This window comes from Aristolochia californica, unplaced genomic scaffold (assembly GCF_029961685.1).
Source record: "Aristolochia californica isolate CCGP_79_NKW_82.1479 unplaced genomic scaffold, dmAriCali1.0.hap1 SCAF_13, whole genome shotgun sequence".
Lineage (NCBI taxonomy): Eukaryota > Viridiplantae > Streptophyta > Magnoliopsida > Piperales > Aristolochiaceae > Aristolochia > Aristolochia californica.
The window spans coordinates 5,205,281-5,226,406 of NW_027181804.1; the positions used below are offsets into that span (position 1 = coordinate 5,205,281).

Genomic DNA, 21,126 nt, shown 5'->3' on the forward strand with positions numbered 1-21,126 from the left:
TTGCAGTTACAAGGGGGCCCATCAACCCGGTCCGATGACCCGGTGCAATGTGGTAGGCACGAGCGCGTTTGTCTCGTGCGAAGGGAAAACCCTAACATTTGAACGAGGATGAATGAGGAGGGAAAAGGAAAAATACGCGAAGAGACGCAAGCTCAAATAAGGAAAAATATTAATTAATTAATATTTTAAAATAAGTAAAATACACGAAGATTATGGATTAATTATGTTATTTTATTTCATGGTTCGAATTGTTATTTAGGTCTATGTTGTAATAATCGAAGATCCAAAATTAGAACAAGGAAATAATCAGGGGTTTATTAAAGAGATTTTTGCTAATTTTAATTTATTTTAGATAATAAGGATAAGGGGAGAGAGAAAAAAGAGTGTCTCCACTTTCTTTCACATTCTTCCTAATTTTTTGGACGGGTCTGACTGCTGAGGAAAAGGGGAAGCCGAGGGAAAAAAGCTTGTTGTAGAAACTTGGTTAAACCCTAATTTCTGACCCTGAGTATTTTGTTTTTCTCTTTCAAGGTAGAAATTTTGTTTCTTATCTCGCATTTTGTTTAGTAAGTGTTGCTTGATATGCCCATGATTTTATTTTATTTTTTTCGCCGTGGTAGTGTCTCGTGTTTGAGGCGTTGTTGTTAGTTGATTTTCTTTTTGTGAATGAAGAACCCATTTGCAGCCTTTTTATTTTTGAGATTTCTATGTTTTTATCTTTTAAAAGATCTCGACAGTGGTGGTTGTGGTTCGCTTCTGCATTAGTATGAGTTGTGATATGATTTTTTTACTTTACTTTTTTTCTGAATGCGTAGGTTTGGCATGAGAATAACTCATCTGTGTACTCTTTTTTTTTTTTTTTTTTTCATGAAGAAACTCTACCTTGCTATAAGAGTGGAGAAAACTGGAGGGGCTGCTTGACATTTCTGAATGGACTCGAGAGAACCTGCACAGTTGGCCCCAAATGAGCCTACGGGAATGATTGTGGGTTCCAATTCTTATGGATCAAACTTGCCAAATACCTCAATGATGACTACCCATTCAGCAGGGATGATCCAGGCTATGCGACTTCCATTTGGTGCTGCACTTTCTTCTGTATCAAAGCCAAATGATACTTCAAACTCCCCATATCAGGGGGATGCATCTTCTGCCATGAGATCATGTGTTGGCTTCAGCATGAGTGAACCTGTAAAAAAGAAAAGAGGAAGGCCAAGGAAGTATGGACCTGATGGTAATATGGCTTTGGCTTTGACCCCTCTGTCCGCAGTTTCAGGATCAGGGGGGTATTCAAATACTTCTGAACCATTGGTTAAGCGGAATCGAGGGCGCCCCCCTGGGTCAGGGAAGAAACAACAACTGGATGCTTTAGGTACTTCCTTTCCTACTTTTGCTTGCTTTATTGTGCTTGTTTTGTGGAGGCACATTTCTTATGTATTGTTGTTTATCTTGTTCACTTTATCGTCAGAGTATTCAATATTCAATTTCACCCCTTTTAGATAATGTTCTGTACTAACATTTGAACCAAATAAGATGGAAGGTAGAGAGTTTGTTTCACAAATATAGCCAAGGCTTTTTTAGTACTTTCTTATTCTTTTCAATTGAGCTCATTTCTGCGCGTTCTCATGTTTTGACATGGGTCTGTTGTTACTACCAGTAAGATGTACCAACTTAGCTAGAGAACATCTTGTCATTGCAGCCCTCATCGTCATCTTCATCATCATCATAGCCTTATCCAACTACCTACGGATAAAATATCTACTTCCTCCATCTTACTTAACTGTAGGTAACCTCATCTCTAAGTTATCTTTCTTCAAGTCTTCCCATACCACTTTCGTCCTATGCATTTTCTTTCTTCTTCTTTTTCTTTGTTGGTCTCTCAACAACTACTGTGAAGTGTCCCTGTCCAATCCACTCACAGGCCCATTCTTCTAAATATGATTTGCTAAAATTTTGATGTCAATTACATCAATTTTTTGAAGATGGTAACAAGATATATAAGCAATAATGATCTGAAAGATATTCATTATTCATAAAATCAATAATATGTAATCAGTTTTGTAATAGTAAAAGTTGGAAAAATACAAGGGAAAAAAGGAATTTTTTATAGAAACGGGCAAAAACAGAGGATAATGGCAAAGAAACTGTTTACACATATTGGTAGGAATAAAAAATTGTCTTGGAACATTTGCCTTTTTAATATTGTGCTGTCATTTTTTTCATCACATCATTTCTAGGGGTTAAGTTTAGTGAGATTAGAATTTTTTGTACTGATGATGAATTGGGACCATTACAGATTACTGGCCGGTATGTCCTTTGGAAGGGCTTACGTTATTAATGGTCAATATACTGCCCCTTGTGTTTCATGGTCCAAACCAAAAAGATTTTTTCTATCTGATATTTCTATGCATTATGTGGTTCACACCATGCTGCATATGTGTTTATAACTTTTTAGGCAAACATGGTTGCTTTTGCTTTTTGCAGTAGGGTGTGCTTATCAGTGGGTGATTGGCAGGTTCTGCAGGTCTTGCTTTTACTCCACATATAATTACAGTGAAAGCTGGTGAGGTAATTCACTAATGCTTGCTGTCTTTTTTTTTGTTTTTTTAAGCTTGTTTTCTCAAGTTGCTGAAAGGAGATAATCATGGAAAATTCATATGCCATGCTCCATTTTAAGTGCATGTTTAAATTGGTCTGTTGAATTAGTCAACTGTTTTGAAATTCGACCATGATTGTTCGTCAATAAAATAATCTATATTTGAGTTATCTGGTGGGCTCTGTTCAAGGTTCATTCAGTTCATTTTATTCAGGTAATAGATGTGAACTGATGCTACCAAAAGACATTAAAACATCCAAACTGATGCCATCCAAAGGCCAGTTTCTTGTTCTTATTGGAGCAGAATTCCCGTTATGTTTTCAGTAAACTGATGGTTATAAAATATGTTGCTTATTTTTATTTTTTGTACATTCATGACAAAGATAGTCATTTTACATATTATAGTTACCTACCTACACACACATGCACACACACACACACTTAAAGTAGGTCATCAAGCTCTTTGAGCCCTATATACCTCTATGTTACTTATTTTATTTGTTGTACACTCATGACAAATGCAACTACCTAGAATTATATCCACACGTGCACTGGTGATATATTGGCAAAAGTACCACAAAAAGGTTAACTAGCTTCTTGAGCCTCTATACCTCTCTGTCCTAATGCTCTTTGAGCCCTCTTAATAAATTATAGTTTTCACTCCTTTCAGAAAAAAAGCCAACAAGCAAAATTTCAGGTGATCTTCAGGATTCGTATGAAACTATTGGGGCTTGTAGCTTTTTGGGTGATTGTTGGAACGTTATTGTTATTGATGAAACTTTTTGGTGATCTGCAGAACTTGTAAAGTTTCTGTTTGAAAGCTAACACTATTTGTTGGCAGTTTGAATTAAGTAGTTGAAACATGGTATGAAACTATTTTTGTCTTCTATTCTACTATTTCAATAACTTCTGCATGATATATGATACCTATTCTCTATGAAGCAAGCCTCTTGTTAAATGATAAATGTAATTTAGAGTCAACCAAGACCAGATCTTGTCTTCCCTGATAAAGGCTGTCTTGATAATCTATGCAATAGCTGCCTTACCTATCCAAAGGAGGTGACTGAGGATCATACATTGACCTTAGGATATGCCGTGGTTTGAAATCTCCTATAAAAATCGTTTGTTTCAGAATGGGTAAAGCCTTCCAGAGTCAGAATGTCATCACCAACAACCAAGAGAGGAAAAAGATTAACAAGCTTAGCCAGCTAGATAGGCAAGTCAACCTATTCTTGAAGGGACTAGTTGTAGATAAACTTCATTGAAACTGAACTGTAACTATGGATGTATGTCCATAAACAGGGTTTTGTGAGTTTCAGTTGCATAGATTAGTTACATACTTTTAACTATTTTTCTTGTTTTCGTACTAATGTATTGAGGTACTAACACTGAAAAATGAATGTCCATCCTGGAAACCAGACATCAATTATCTTATGAAGAATACCATCATCCTAATGAATTTTAGTCAAGAAGATCTAAGAACCCCATGTGTGCAACTTGTTTTTTTTTTTTTTTTTTGATAAAGTGAGATTTTATTAAGCCAAACAAAGCACCAACAGGAAGCAAGCTAGGGGAGTATACCCTTTACAACAAGGGATTGGAGGGAAGCTCTGTACTTAACAAGCAAATCAGCAACAGAATTAGCTGACCTAGGAATTTGGGACCATATACAGGTAAAACCAAGAAGGAGATTCACCTTTTATTGGCATGTTTAATGTGTCCATTTAATTTTGGCAGAATTTGCTCAAGTGGGTGGAAGAGGAGAATGAGGAGATTTCGTGAGTGAAGAGAGGGGAATTGAGAATACTTGAGGTAGGAATAGTATGGGAGAGATTAGGGTTTGGGTTCATCCCTTTCTCCTATTTATAACACAAAATATGTTTAAAGTTTCAATAATGTCTCAGCTTCCTTTGCACCTCGAGATATATGATTCCATAAGAAAGTTAAGCAAACTAAATAAACTGAAATTACATCTAACAAATCTCTTTCTTATCTAAGAAGAGAAAATGGTAAATTCATAAAATTGACAATAACGACAATAAAAGGCAAGTACAATGTATTGAGTTTTCTGGAAAACTAATTAAAATTGTATTAGGGTAAATGAGCCTATTATTTGTGCAATTCTTGATCCTTTCTTTCAAAATGTAATATGAAGCTGATCTAATTTGCATAACATGTGAAGAAGGTGGCTAGTATGGCAGCTTATTTCTTGAGCTGGAATCTAGAAATGAGAAACACTAAAGAGATACAATCAGAAAATGAGAAAAGAGTGCTGTCTGTGGCAATGGTGCTTCCTTTTTCTCCTTAAAAACTGACAAGAACTTCTGATTTTTGGTTATGCCTAGGTATATTAGTTCGAATTATTTGCTCTGAATTATATCATAATATATTTTCATTACCACTCTTCTGCCAAAGTCTGAAACCAAAAGAATTAGTTTTTTTTTTCAAATAGAGAAATTGAATGAGATGTCACTTTTATGTAATGAAATTGTATGTTGTCGTTGTGACAAATTATCTCATTCAAGTAAATGGTTGTCCATGGCAAACAAAATTCATGTAGAAAGGAGGTTTTGCAGATCGTTTACAGTCTAGCTGAACCTGGTTGGATTATCCTATAATGTTCCTCATCATTTGCAGTACCTAAAAGAGCATTTTTATATTCTTTTCGTAGAACTTTCTTTCAGTATCCATGGAGAAAAATCTTATTTTTCTTTGGTCGAATTATGATGATGAAAAACTTTAAAGATTTGTACATGAAACAATGGTCATTTATGATAGATATCTTGTTATTCCCCTGGTTTGTCTGGCAATAAAAGCTGCTTATGTTTCCGGAAAACTTTAAAGATTTGTACATGAGACAATGGTCATTTATGATAGATGCCTTGTTATTCCCCTGGTTTGTCTGCTGATCTGACAATAAATGCTGCTCATCTTTTCTGAAAAATATTGATATCAGATCTGAACTTGGACTTTTTGGTTGGATCCATTTTATATGTTTGCTCGGCAGGATGTGGCATCAAAGATCATGGCTTTTTCACAGCAAGGATCACGCACGGTTTGCATTCTTTCAGCAAATGGTGCAATTTGTAATGTTACCCTTCGCCAACCGGCAACATCTGGTGGGACTGTCACATACGAGGTCAGTGTGGAGGTTTTGAGTTCCCTATTTATGCTTACCACCAATTTATTATGGAAGCTACAGAACATTTCTGCTTTTTTTTTTTTTTTTTTTCTGAAATCAAGAACATTCTACAACGAAAGCCTAGTCACTTCTAGCAACTCATTTGGTGGAACACAATGGTTCAAATATTGTAAAGAATGTTGGAACATGTATATTTTATGGTAGATAATTTTAGGCCTTTTTTGTAACATTTTTTTTCTAAAGGAAACCAAACTCTAGGGGGGGTCCATTCTTGCCTTTCCGGGATTACCCTGGGAGGAACCATCAAAATTAACTTAAGGAAACCAAACTCTAGGGGGGTCCATTCTTGCATGACCCAGGTCTTGGTCCCACACCTCATATTTGCAATAGTGTTCTAATTATCATGGATGGATGAACTAGCAAAGGAGGAGAAAAGCTTCTCAGTAAGGAGCCAAGTAGAGATTTGGCCAGTCACACAATCTACCACTCTAGTCACAGAGTTACTTCTAGTATCAAAACACCTCCGGTTACGTTCATTCCAAAGCCCCTACGGAATAAAACCAGTGCATGCGGAAATCAGAAGCTTACCAAGCCCAGGGAGGGGAGTACCAATGAGCATCTTACTAAACGAAATCAGATCCACTGACATACAGAATTTTAAATCCGTCTTATTGAGAATGGAAGACCATACTCCACGAAAATGAGCAGTGAAGCAAAATGTGGTTGATTGATTCAATCTCAGAGTTGCATAGGGGGCAGAGAGGGTCAATTGCTGGATGCCCTCTTCTTCTGAGCACATCTGCCGATAGTATATTTCCATGGTAAGCACTCCAAACAAAATTTTTTATCTTTGGCAGGACATAGGGACGCCATGAAAAAAGAACCTCATGATCCCTTTGGTTTGTATGTCAACCGTTGATGAAGCTGTAAGCAGAGGATACTATAAAGATACCACTTTTATCAGGCCAGCATATCATCTTATCCGCAATTAAAGGCCTCAGTCTTTAGGTTTGTAGAGATTCCATCAACCTACTTGCCTCCAGAGCCTTGGTATCAGTGAGACCCCTTCTAGGGTGTAAGTTCAATCCATTATCTTCAAAAACATCAGCAACCGATATATCTTTTTGCAGAGATAGGAGGAGAAGGTTCCTGTAAGTTGATTGTAAAGGCTCTTGACCCGTCCACCAGATTTTTTTTATAGCTTTAGTTAAATTTGAGATATAATATTACTGTTAAAACAATGAGAAACATGAGGTATGCAAGCTTTATTTGGTGGCTATGATGATTGAAGAGAATGTGGTGAGGTGTTTGTGATCGTCGTCATCGGATGGTGTTCCACCTCATCCTCCTCCCCCCATTGCGTCACTGGCAGATTTTTCTTGATATTTTGGACATTGTTTTCGCTATCTCTTGACCACTATCGGATGGTGTTCCACCTCATCCTCCTCCCCCCATTGTGTCACTGGCAGATTTTTCTTGATATTTTGGACATTGTTTTCACTATCTCTTGTACTTGGTCTCATGTACTTATATCAGCCAATTCGGCTGCTGATTTGGGTGTTAAATTCCCTTGATCTATCCTTTTTCTCTTTGAAATAAAATTATCAACAATTCAATAAAAATAAAAAAAGATCACGGGTTGGGCACTTTTTAGGTTGATCTTAAAGTGGTGATTATGGAATATGTCATGAAGTTGTTTGCTTATGAGAGTTGTAGTGTAACTCTTATTATGTGAATAAGACAAGCTCGGGAAAGGAGAAAGATTGCCTTTGTTAAAACAGCTGGACTATTTCTTGCACTTGTTTTGTCTTGATTAAACTGCTCTTCGTATGAAATCTTGATTAATTTTTTGTAAGCTGTTTTGAACACAAGATTCATCATTTCCTCAAGGTTCTTTTTTTTCATTCAGGGCCGTTTTGAGATTATCTCTCTCTCTGGTTCTTTCTTATTAACCGAGAGTGGTGGAACTCGAAGTAGAACTGGTGGTTTAAGTGTTTCATTAGCTGGATCTGATGGTCGTGTTTTGGGTGGTGGCGTAGCCGGTATGCTAATGGCTGCATCACCAGTACAGGTTTGAATGCACCTTAAAAAACCCCTTTTTTTGGTTCACTGTCCTACTTTTGGTACTGATACGTCCAACCTCTCACATTCAATCAGGTAGTAGTGGGCAGTTTTATTTCTGATGGTAAGAAGTCAAAGCCTGAATCAGGAAATCGTGAATCTCCATTCGCAGGCATACAAATGGCTGGCATGGGTCCAGTAGCAGCGACCAGCCCGCCTTCTCAAGGAACCTCAAGTGAATCATCTGAACCTGGCAGCCCCATCAACCAAAGCACAGGAGCTTGCAACGACAACAACAACAATCAATCTATACAACACTTGTCTGGATATCCCACGATGAGTTGGGTGAGTCCTCTTGCTACCAATCAGCACAGGCATGATGGTGACACAAAAATATTACCCAAATGAAAGTCTTAATCTCTTGGGTTTAACTTATAAATAGTCTACCACGATGAGTTATGGGGAGCTTGATGTTCCCTGGGGAAGTGGAGGCTTCACACAGGATTAGTTATGGAGATTGTACTTTCCGCCATGTTTTTGTTAAATGTTAGACATTCATGCTTCAGTAGCAGCTGATCATGGTCTTCTGTGCTGTCAAGCAGATGTCCTGCTATTGTTTTTGTCATTTGTAGTTTGTACTAAGAATGAGAGTGTAAGAAATCTGCCTATGGCCCACGTGGTTTCACAAATAACAGAGTTTGTTAACATGAGATATGTGTAAATGATTGAAGTTGAATTCTGCTGACTTTTGTGTGTGAAGAAAGGATTTTCTGGTCGTACCTTGATCCAGTTTATTGCTGAATGGTGTTTGATACTTGATTCCAGAGAATGTGGAGACCTTAGTGTCGATTTGGGTCCCGAGTCTGCCTTTCACTAGACTTTTGAAGTGTTCTTCCTTTTAAAGCTGTAAAAGATGATGATTATGGTTTTAATCCTCGTAAGCAGACACTCTTTACAATTCCAACTTTATTAAGAACGCTCCACGTTTGGTGCAGAAGCATCATTTTCTGTTAATTGTTCCTCACAACTTTCTCCAGAATGTGTTGGAGATGAGAATTATCCTGAGTTAAAATGATAAAGATACTTCAATTAACAGAAGCAGATGAAGTTATTTTTCTTAGTTAATAAATTTTCTTTTACAAAATAATAAAATTGAAAAAGAAAAACAAACTTAGAGAAAATCTTAATTATCAAAATTTAAAAATATTATTATTCTTTTATTTTTCAAATATATAAAACAAAAAAACTATATTACTGTTTCATTTACTCTCATTTTCAATAAACATACAAATTGAAAAAAAAAAAAAAAAAAACCCTCTTTCTCTTCTCTTCCGTATTATTAACTAGTTCTGTCAATTTTCTGTTCCACGTTCAACCTACATTACAAAGTAAATTTCTCACCTTATTTAAATGTTTTGCAAGTAGCAATACACACGATGATATATACAGCTGCGAACGCCAGGCGGCTTCGAGTTCCATTTATTACGCAGCGTTTACACGATTCTGAATTAGAAAATCAAAAAGGAACTACGCCATAAATCAAATGGTTGTTTCTACTGTCTACACCCCGTAACCACTCTTGACTCTGTGACATCGCCTTCCTGCACTCTACAATTGAAGCCAGGCATTGTGAATCTCTCCATTGATGAAGTAACATTGAAAGCGAAAATCCTTCTCCATATTTGAGATAGTAACTCAACCCTTGCACAAAACCACTATTCCATTCTAAACTCCCACTCCAAAAAATGACAGCTATCTCCATTCCCAAAAACGATGTTGCAGCAATAATAATACAAGAATATTACATCAATCGCTCTTTTAGTGGGGGTGGGGGATAATCAGACTTATGTTCCCTCTCAACTTCATTTTTGGCTCACTGGCTGAGCTTCCCCCTCGAATACGTCTTCAGAAAAATTGTCAATAGTAAAAAAAACTGGCATCTGAGTATCTAACATCTAATCTCATATGACCCAGCTTTGGTGATATAGCGAACCCACTCAACTGTGTTATATCCACTCTTCTCCCAAACCTGTTATTGCATTATGAAAAATAGCAAATGGTTTAGATTTCATTGCCAATCGTACAAAAACGAATTGCTGAGTTGTTTCAATTTTACCTTAAGGAATCGGACCCTTAAGCCAGATGCTGTGAACATGGGCACCTGTAAAATCAAGTTTCCCACAAACTTAATCACTTGATTTCTGCCTTGTATGACAGCAAGATTCCAAACTTCGTTGTATGCAAATGCTGAATCCAAACTCATACTATATATGAAGTATTAATTACTTTCATGATAGCTCCAAGAACTTTTAAATAATCAACTAGCCCTTTTCCTAAGGGGAACAGAAAAAAAATGGACGAATTATACAAGTTATTGTGAAAAGAAATGTGAAGCAAGTGAGACAAAATAGAACAAAAACAGTTCATCCACAACGAAAGAAGAAATAGGAGACAACATACAGACGCTCACTAGAGAAAACCATTGCTCAAGAGGATCCGCATTGTAGGTATGAAACAGCACAAACATAAGTGTGTATCATATTAATGAACAGACTATAGCATTAATTTGCAAGGGGTTGCGTATCTTATTGCATTTAGAATACATAAAATAGCATAAGAATACTCATTGTACTGCACCTGAAATTCCATTTCGATGGGTGGCCTTGTCCATGATTTTTTTTCTGCCATTGTGGAAATCAACTCAACCTCAGCACTCAATGTTGGTTCAGTTTGTCCAGGGAACTTTCTAATCCTGCAAGATCGAAAACATTCATTGTGATGCATAAAACTGTCATAAATAAACTCAAGCTGGAATGAGAATGCTACAAGTTCACCAAATGGAATATCATTAATTTAAAACTCACTGCTCATACTTATAATTTTCACATGCTGGATAAAAATTGAAAACATTCTTGCACAAGCAGAACCAAACACTATCACAAGGAGTCCTTAAAACTTGAACAGTCACGAGTTGCAGAAACGAGAATTCTAAATTAATCATTCTAGGCAAATTGAGTCCTTACTTCCAGACCAAGCAATCAATAGCAGCATTATACTTGGCACGTCCAGTTGTCACTTGGAAACTTGTCTTTGCCGTTTGCTTTGGGACAGGAATCTTGACCACGACTCCAAGTGCAAACATTTTTGCACCAAAGACACTTTTCACCTGAAAATTACTAGCAGTTTGGTTACAGTAGAACCACATCACAGGAAAGAAGTGCACACCTCCATGCAGTGTCAATTTTTTTGAGAATTACGCAAAATTATTTCACTTCAGTTTCATTCAGTGCATGATGAGATATGCAGTGCCAATGACATACCTTAACATTCACTTCCATCCGTGTTCTACCCAGTTCCTTAATTGTTGGCAACACTCGGAATGGAAGATTTACACCTTCAGTGATTCGGTACCTATCAGAATTGTTATCAGTATGATGTTAAAGTTGAGATTCACAACAAACAACAATGACATTTGCTGAATGTTTCACCAGATGAGTCAACTAGCAGACAGTAATATCTGAAAAAATAATTTCTAAAACAAATAAAATGTAGAACAGTAATTATTTTGCCCTGGATGAAATAAATAAAAAGTTCAGATAATATAGACCTAGATGCAAGAGCTGCAGTTGGCTAAGCAGAATCTTACTTCATCAATTCAAATTCACCATCTGGTGGAACAAAACTGACAGTCTTCTCTGAGTTGAACCTTGTTAAGTTTACACATTGATGGAAAGTAACATCATCAAGCTCAATGGTCTTTCCACTGAAATAAAATAAAATAAAAAACAAAGTAGCAGCTCAGTTAGAAGGTAACAAAATTGCAACAGTTTCAAATGGTAGGTTCCAACACAGGGTCCAGTAAAATTCAAGACACATTACTTGCAAATAGAAGGTGTCTTCACTTAGGATTTAAATAAAATAAAAATGTCGGAGGAAACAGTTTTAAAGAAATTTAGTAAAATATTTACACATCAATAAGAGAATTGCAATTGCCATCAATTTTTTTGTAAAAGGAAATTATAATCTCTTAAAGTAATTTATTCATTTGACACAAGGACTACATATTAAGCCAAGGATAACACCACTTAGCGTTTGAAAATAGACAGAACATATGATGCTTATAAGCAAAATGACAAAAAAAGCTGGAGTTATTAAGCCCAGAAAACATGTTTTTTTCTTTTTTGAAATTTATAAACCTGGAGTTCATTTATGGAAATCTGGTTCATTATGACAAGAAGTTCTAAACATGGTTTTATGATTTGCCAAGTCGACCCACGACCCAGCTGAGTCAACTCGGATTCAAGAGCAGTCAGGTCAGGTCAGTGGCTCAGACTCGACCCTTCTATTAGGGGTGACTCACCCCAATTCTGGCTACCAGTCTTGTGAGTCGCGATCCGACTCACCCAGTCCTACTTGGATTTTCAAGAACCCAAGTCAGGTACCAATTTCGGGTCAGAAAGCCCTGGTTCTAACAGTTAATTTATATACTATCCAAAAAAATCGGAGTGCAGAAGCAAAAGTTAATAATCATCAAGAGAGGAAAATGCACTAAGCACAATTTATGTAAATGTCGAGATACACAAAGAGAACCTAAGAACTGCAGGTTTGCAAATGTTATGTTCCTTTTTATTCCAGAAATAAAAAGTAGGATGCCATACATACCTTTTAGATGGGCGAGCTTTGAGTTGTGATTCCTTCTCAAGACCAATTTTGTCATTTAAACCCAACTTCAAATCAGGCATTCCAGAGAGGAAGCACTTCATGAGGACCTTTCCAGTCACATCACATCGCAGAACACTGCCTGTAATCACAAAACATATTTGACTTAGGTATCGAACGCCTTAATCAAAGATTATTTGCTTTAAAAACAAGAAAAATGCACAACTGACTGAACAAATATGCTTACCTTTTGAAGACATGAGCAGATTCACACTCTCCACAATATCCAAGAAAACCTGAAACAATAACCCTGTCAGCGTAGGACCAGATTGTTGCAGAGTCATAAAGAATAGCAAGCAAAGGAGAAAAAGATGACCTCATTCTTTTTATACACAAGGCCTTCACGACGCCAACCAACAGCACCTGTTACTTGGAGAGTTGCATTCGGAACAGGCTTGTCTGTGGGCTGTTAAGTAATACAAATGTCAGAAATTGGTTAACTAAGACTGCTTAAATCTACCTACAAAGACCAGTTAGCTATATTTTGCATAGAGACATAGGGCAAGTAGTGAAACTGAACTTTTTAAAGCTTAACTAAAACTCACAAATTAATAAGCCTTCTTATCAACATAAAAAGATATCAGATGAAATTAAAGCTTCATGAGATTGTTTCCTTGGCTTCTACACTCTTCATTCTTCAATAACATCTTTTTCACCATTCAAAAAAAAAAAAAGTCCCACAAAAATAGAGGTTTGTGTACTTCTAATTCACACAAAAATTAATGCATTTACACAATATTCAAAAGTTAAACAAATATAACACCAATGAAATTGATACTTTAAATTAACACTGTTAAAATACCAGTCCAAGGGTATTTTGGTCATTTCCCACATTATATTTTTGTCTTATAGTATAGCTATTAGATAGAGAATGTTTTACTTTATCACTGGTTCAATTTTCATTCAATTTAGACATGTATTTTTGAGTATTGAAGGGTATTTTTATCCTTTTGTAAAATTTCGCTTAACCTGATTATAAACGAGGAGGACGTGCCTTTCTGGCACTGTCTTCAAGTCAGCAAGGCTTCTGTTCATCCAGGCCACTTTTCTCCTCTTTTCTCTTCTATTTTCTCCCCAAATCACATATTTTTCATGGCATCAGAGCAGCAATGCAAATCTTGGGCAGATTTTCTTTCAATTTTGTGGACCTTCTTTCCATTTTCAGCAAACTCCTTCAAGGATTTTCCCAGATTTTTGGACTGGTAGGGTAAAAATTTCAATTTTTCCCTTTTTCTGCCTGTCTTAGCCTATTGGCTAATGGTTATTGCTTCTACTTGATTGATTGTTGGGATTTAGAGGTGTTTGATGATCCCAATTTGAAGAAATTCCTCAAATCTACCAGCTTCATCAACCTAATGCTTGCATCATCATCCATATAGCCTACATCATCCTAGAACAAGCTTTTAACAAATTTGTGAAGTTGGGTCCAAGGCCCATCCCAAAATGACTAGCCAACTTAGGAAACCTCTTTCCCAACTAATAAACTCAAGATCTTGTACTCACTAATCCATGTGGGACTATTCCTTAACACTTCCCCTCACGTGTAGGGGGAAGTATGGTTTATTAGGTATTAAACTCATAGACTCCCCCCCCATAGAAGTTAATAATAATCTACATGACACCCAGGGTTCTACATTCAAGGATAAAATTCAATACCAATGGTTAGTAGATAAACTGATCTATGCTACAGTTACTGGGTTGGATATCTCATTTGTTGTGGGAGTTGTGAGTCAGTTTTTGGAAAATCCCGAGAAAGTCCATTTAGAAGCTACTCAGGGGATTTTAAAGTACTTTGAAAGATGCACTTGGAAAAAGGTCTTTTGTATACTCAGAATGGCAAAGTTGGTGTAGTTGGGTATTCGGATGACGATTATGCTAGGTGTAAGATGGATAGACGTTCTACGCCAGGCTACTGTTGTTTTGTTAGAGGCAACCTGGTAAGCTGGAAAAGTAAAAAACAAACAGTTGTGGCTAGGCTTAGTGCAGAAGCCGAGTATCGAGCAATGGCTCAGACAGTTAATGAGCTTATGTGGATTAAGCATGTTCTTCTTGAATTTGACTTTAAGTTACCTAACTCTATAGTTATAAATTGTGATAACCAGGCAATCATTTTTATTACCAGCAACCCTGTATTTCATGAGAGAATGAAACATATAGAGGTTGATTGCCACTTCATTAGAGATGCAGGGAAAAGTGATAACTGCTTATGTAAAATCTTCAGACCAATTAGGAGATATATTTACCAAGCCATTGGGAAGGCGTGAACATGGGTCCATCAGTGACAAGCTGAGATTGTTTGATATCTACTCTTTAGCTTGAAGGGGAGTGTTAAAATACCAGTCCAGGGGTATTTTGATCATTTCCCACATTATATTTTTGTCTTATAATAAAGTTATTAGATAGACAATGTTTTACTTTATCATTGGTTCAATTTCCATTCAATTTAGACATGTATTTTAGGAGTTATGTATTTTTTAGTATTGAAGGGCATTTTTGTCCTTTTGTAAAATTTCACTTAAAACCCTGATTATAAAAGAGAAGGGCATGTGATTCTGGCACTGCCTTCACTTAAAACCCTGATTATAAAAAGAGAAGGGCGTGTGATTCTGGCACTGCCACCAAGGCAGCAAGGCTGTTGTTCATCCAGGCCACTTTTTCTCCTCTATTTTCTCTCTAAATCACATATTTTTCAAACACAATTACAACAATCAAGGAATATTTAAATGGCAGCCTAAATCATGGACATACCCCAAATTTGTTGAGCTCATACTGAAATGAATATTTTTGGTATTTTACTATTGATGGGTAGTTTATAGATTACTCATTTCATATAAAAATTGAAATACCATTGAAGATGAACTTTCAAGACAGTTTGGTTAGTCGTGCAAGTTTACGTTTTCTAATATCAGAACTGTTCAGCACAATTTCAAAAAGATATATATATCAGCACTGTTAATTACAAAGAGGGGTATGTTTGTCACTCTGCACTTATGCAAACTTCAAAAAGTACCAGTACCTCATTTATTCCTCAAATTTTGCTAAATCACCTCATAGTTTCAAAATTTTATAGCTCTCACCCCTTGCCATCTACATCTACTTCTGTTAGTTAACTATCTAGGACATGAGAAAAGAAATATAAATATATTCATGTCTCTTGTAATGGGCCCATAGGCTCATAATTCAGAGCAGACACAATAACCTTAGAGAATGGTATTTTGCCTTTTATCTCCCAGTCAGTGTTAACTGATGGAAACAGACTGCAAAAAAATGACAGTAACCAAAAATTATAGGGGCTGTGTGAGTAGTTTCACAAATTTCAGATGTAATTAGCCTCTTTTGGGCACATCAAGTTATTGCATATAATTAAATGTTACTGAGTTTTATTCATAAGGTTCAATTTGCCATTTTGTATTCACCGGTTATGAATCTTATAAAACTTTTTCTGAAGCCTGTATGTCCAATAGTTTTTTTAAAGACTGTTTTCTGGATGAGTTGCTCCCTTAAACTTCAAAGAGCAGGGTAATGCCCCGGTTCACAAATGCATTACTAAAAATCCTGAAATTTGGCATTTCAATTCTATTCTGCTTGCCTCCCCTCATCCCCCCAGTGAAGTGCATCCATAAATTTTGTAGAAGATGCTTCTCATATACTGACCTTGGATGAGAATGGCGACCGAACTCCTTCCTGTGTGATATACAGCTTCAAAATTTCGGGAGAAAGATTTTGGGGGTAACCAAAATCCATAATTTCTGCATAACAAGGGTGGATACTAAAACTTTCAGATAATTGACAACAGAAAAACAGATATTCATATAAGTTTTCTTAATTTCTAGTTGAAGATAGACCTTATAAAGATTCCAGCATTAGCATATTGTAGCATCCAAGAAGTTTTTTTCTCAATGCCTTGATGTTTTTAAGAGTAGCAAATAAATATCCAAATAAATATCCAAATAAGGTAGCATACCATCCAAAAGTTCATAAATAAGAACAAAGTTATTACGAATAGAATCCTCATCAAATGCCCCACCAAAGTATGATTTGAACAATGCAACTGCCTGCTCACAGAAAAGGACATAAACTGTATCAGCTTTCTTGCAGATGAATATCCATTTGAACCTGAGTTACATAACTGAGCTTCTAATAAGTGCTATGACCAATAGGACTGAGCATGACATACTGATTACATGGCAACACATTAAAGAATTATAACACAGAATAATGTGGTTTGACAAAATTAAGACACAGAAAGACTAAAATAACTGCTTCCCCACTTTATCAATTTGCAGCTGAAGTTAACTTAAAAAAGATGGATGATACCTCTACAACAAACTTGAATGCACATGCAACATTGGCATTGCTGCTGACAACTATGACAATGTACACATTGCTTATTCTCATGTAAAAGAAAGAGCAACTTCCAATCTGACGAACAGGGCAAGTACCCAGTTCCTTCGTTTGCATTATATGCACCCGAAATGCATCCACCATATTACCGCTGCAGCAGCGAACAAGTTAAAAATGCAATTAATACAGTGATTCAGGTATTCAAAGAAAAAGAAATGAACACAATAAGTTAAATAGTTTATTAGAAAAATATTCTTATTACTGTAAGACACAGGGCAGTCCAGATGACATGACGCTGCAGTCACAAAAGCAAGAAAAGGACCTTCTTTTCCACTATCACAGCTAAAAAAAAAAAAGGAGATTCCTTCTATTTTCATAAAAAATTAGTTGAAAGGACTTTATTAAAGTATAAGCATCGAAGAGTCCTTCAAAAACGTTTTTCCAACAAATTTCTCTAGTTTCCATTTCCACCTTTCAGATTATCCCACGAGCATAACAGAGAATTTTTATCAACATGAATCGCCAACATTTGTTTCTCCCAAACTACTCCTCTATTTTGAGCAATTGCCGACTAGATAAAACAGAAAAGACTGCGTTATCAACATATTGCTGGGGGTATCTAGGTACACGCAATTCAGTAGTTCCTTTTTCAAGAATCCAGATTCTTAACTGAGGATGAGCTGAATGAGCAACATAAACACTAATATATGTTTATATGCGGACTATACTGTAAAAGACATAAAACTGAAAACATAGATCCACTAAATCCCGACTAATCGCTTAAATACATTGCCTTTCTTCCTAAGCTCTAAACATTTCATATTGATTACATCAAATTTACTCATAAGAAATTTAGGTCGTAAAAAAAGAATCTTCCAGACGGGAAGAAGAAATATAGAAAAACCAAGAAACTTCTAAGGGGCTTTACCCGACATCGTCACGATAGAGGCGATCAATAAGAACATCTCCACGGAGGTTCAAGAAATATATAGCCGAGGCTGCGACAGGCATTTCGGATCCAGAAATCTATGATCGGAGCTGAAACCGATCTCACACACTTAAAAACAGAGCTGGAATCTCCGGATTGTCATGAGAAAGAAAACAAACGAGAGCAGATCACCACAGGAGCGATCACAACAATGGAACTCTCAGGATACAGATCTAGATTTCCAAGTGGAGCTCAGAATATTTTTCCGGCGGATTTGGTTCTCGTCGTCGGCTGAGTATTGAAAGAGAGACACGACGGGCAGTGACATGAGATTTTTCCATCCACCTCCTGCTTAATTTTCTCCTCGCTGGATTTCTTTTTCGCTTTCTGTGTCACACGTGACAGAGTCCAGGGTCGAGCCGAGTCGAGCCGAACCCGAACCGGCCTATGTTCGAGCCGAACCTTGTCTCGAACCCCCAAAATTTTTAGCCGAACTCAGAGCCTCAATATACATTTAAAATTTTTCAAAAAATATATATCAAATAAATTGTATATAAAATTATACATATATTTTACATAAAATTGGGCATGACCTCTACATAAAATTAGGCGTGACCTATATATATAATATATGTATAAGATTAGGTATAACCTCTTCTTAAAATTCAGCATAATCTATATATATAATACCTATATAAAATTCATCATAACCTCTACTTAAAATTAAGCATAATCAATATACATAATATCTGCATAAACACTCCATAAATACTTCATAAAATTATCTATACATTCCATAAACACTCCGTGAAATTGTTTATACACTCTATAAAATAGTCTAAACACTACATACACTGCATAACATTATAAATAAACTCTATACAATAATCAAACACAACAAAATTAAATAAAATATCACTATTAATTTACAATCACCCAAATAAAAACTATAAATCCATTATAAATTTACAAACTATAGTTGTTTCTCTTCATACTAGAAAATAATATACGTCCCTGCATGAGCAAAATCTCCACCTATGACATAAATAAAAAAAATAAAATTAGTTATTGTCAGATAAAAAAATACTCTTCCACTACTAGTTACTTAATGTCGTTAAAAATATTAAAATTACCATGATGATAGAAACATGAAAAATTATGTAGTTGGTAGCATTATCTCCACACTCTTCTTCTCAGGCTGTAATCATAAAACAAAATTTTAATAAATAAAACTAAAAAATATCATAATAAATAATTAATCAAAGAAATTCTCCTTTTGTTTTTTCTTTACACCGTGAATAACCCGAACCCAATCACTGCCACAAATCAAAGCTTGAACTGTATTTGGTGCCAAGGAAGAATGATATGAGTCTATTACTCTACCACCATCACTGATATTTTACATGATTATTACAATAACCAATTTGAATCCTATAACAATCAACACATTATAGTAGAACAACTCCGCTATAAACTTTAACTTAATAGCCTAAGCATAATGTAATGACAGTGAACGGAAACAGAAAAAAAAAAGTTGGTGAACGAAAGTTATCTGTTCCTTCAAGAACCATCAACAACACTGGTGGGTAAGCAGACTAAAATGGTTTTTCAGTTCAGTCATGTTGTTATGCATGCAATAACATTATTATTTTAGTGTTTTCTTTTATTTACTTTATTTATTTCAGTTTTAGGCCACAAGGTATTTTTGGAATATTTTATTTATAGGGGTATTTTTGTAATATTTTATCTTAAACCCTAACTGGGTGAACCCTATTTAAGGGTAAGAGTAATGAGAAAAAAGGAAGCATTGAAGTATTAAGAATTAGGTTAAATTTAGCGTAAAGAGGTTTAGAGTTCTCCTGAACGAGTTCTAGGGTTTTCAAGCTTCCCTTTGGCTTGATCTTTCGTTTTCGTTCTCCATGTCTTCCTTCAATCCTTACTATCTGTACGGTAATCCGTGGCAGATTGCAGATCCACCCAAAGAATTCTTGTGCCAGATCCGGGACCATAACACATGTACACTTCAACCTAATATCGGGAACAATAAAGCAAAATCATGCCCCATCGATAGAGAACATAAAAATATCCCATTTGAGTTTCTAATATTTGGATCTTTCACTAGCCAGTCTCGGTTTAACATGAAAAGGTGGGAATGCTAATTAGCACTTCAAACATACTAATTATAAATGATTTCACCATGTGTTATAAACATTATGAAATCTAATCCTCTTTTAGGAGCACAATATAGCAAGAACTTTAAAATACACAGTACCACGACTAATAAATTCAACAACACAGCCTGAAGCTGATTCTCGCACAAATTAAGCACAGTTTTCTTAAGAATTTCTTCCTAGTTAAGACATGCCAGAGAAACCCTATATAGATCCAAAGAAACATACTAGACAATCAACAACAACTTAGGTCTACTACAAGCATCAATAAATAAGCAAAGAACCCCACTAAAGTGGTTCATAAACATCCAAATAACTTCTTTTATTCCAAGAACTGCAACCTAATGCCTGAGAAGAATCCCTGCACCATCCACCATCCTCACAGTATAGACTGGCCCTCTGAATTAATGGTAATTTAGATCATTATATCTCTTCCTTAACAAAATGCAAGAGCTCAAGTTAAAACACAGAGAGTTTCCATCTAACCCACAAACCAACAACTTTTCCTGCACCTTCAACCACAATATGAAACTTTTCAATGCTCAGAGATTATAGGCAATCATGAATGCCCACTTGCTTACATATTAAACTAGAAAAATATCAAAATGAACTGTTATGTACTAAGGGCGAGTAATGATGTACAAAGAATCAGTATAAAGTAATAGTAGCATATTTCAATTCACAATAATATAATGATGACCTTTGTTCTTCAGACAGATACAAGTAAAAAGCAATACCTAGGACAATAATCTAGATTCAGTATCACTGTCTGTGCCTGTGCAAAGTTTATATTGTGTTTCTCCTTGCGTAGTGTTCATTTGAATTCCAGAACTCCAACCCAACTATTGCTTATTTCCCTGGATACATGCTAGTAAAGTGAAAGTGAAAGGAAAAAAAATGGTTTTTAAAATATTATAATGACTTTCAGAAACACTTGGACTGTAACAGTTTTATCCAACAATCTGATGATAACAAAATAATACCTTCAAAATATGTTTTTCATGTGAAAACCAACTTTACACAAATAGGAAGTTTATATTTCCTCAATAACAGACGGTGAATGAAGAGAAGATAGATAAATCAAGAGACATGACCAGCCGCCCAATATATTACATGAAAAGTGTATGAAACCGTGTAAGCCAACAAACGACGTTAAAAGCATAACGGA

The 21,126-nt window shown here is 35.8% G+C and overlaps 2 protein-coding genes across 2 annotated transcripts; one reads left to right on the forward strand and one right to left on the reverse strand.

Moving 5' to 3' along the window:
• Positions 1–410: 410 nt before the first annotated feature.
• Positions 411–8,594, forward strand: LOC137948024 (AT-hook motif nuclear-localized protein 10-like). The gene is made up of 6 exons (XM_068793928.1): positions 411–531; positions 874–1,369; positions 2,513–2,565; positions 5,601–5,732; positions 7,645–7,806; positions 7,893–8,594. The coding sequence occupies exons 2-6, from the start codon at positions 931–933 to the stop codon at positions 8,202–8,204; spliced, it is 1,098 nt and encodes a 365-aa protein (XP_068650029.1). The 5' UTR covers positions 411–531; positions 874–930; the 3' UTR covers positions 8,205–8,594.
• An 858-nt stretch (positions 8,595–9,452) lies between these two features.
• On the reverse strand, positions 9,453–18,127 carry LOC137947950 (AP-2 complex subunit mu-like). Its single transcript, XM_068793822.1, has 13 exons — positions 17,788–18,127; positions 16,833–17,010; positions 16,480–16,570; positions 16,170–16,264; positions 12,832–12,921; positions 12,703–12,751; positions 12,459–12,597; positions 11,443–11,559; positions 11,117–11,207; positions 10,820–10,962; positions 10,434–10,548; positions 9,913–9,957; positions 9,453–9,825 (listed from the first exon to the last, which is right to left on the reverse strand). Exons 1-13 carry the CDS (start codon positions 17,868–17,870, stop codon positions 9,745–9,747), a joined length of 1,317 nt encoding a protein of 438 aa, XP_068649923.1. The 5' UTR covers positions 17,871–18,127; the 3' UTR covers positions 9,453–9,744.
• Between the last annotated feature and the right edge of the window lie 2,999 nt (positions 18,128–21,126).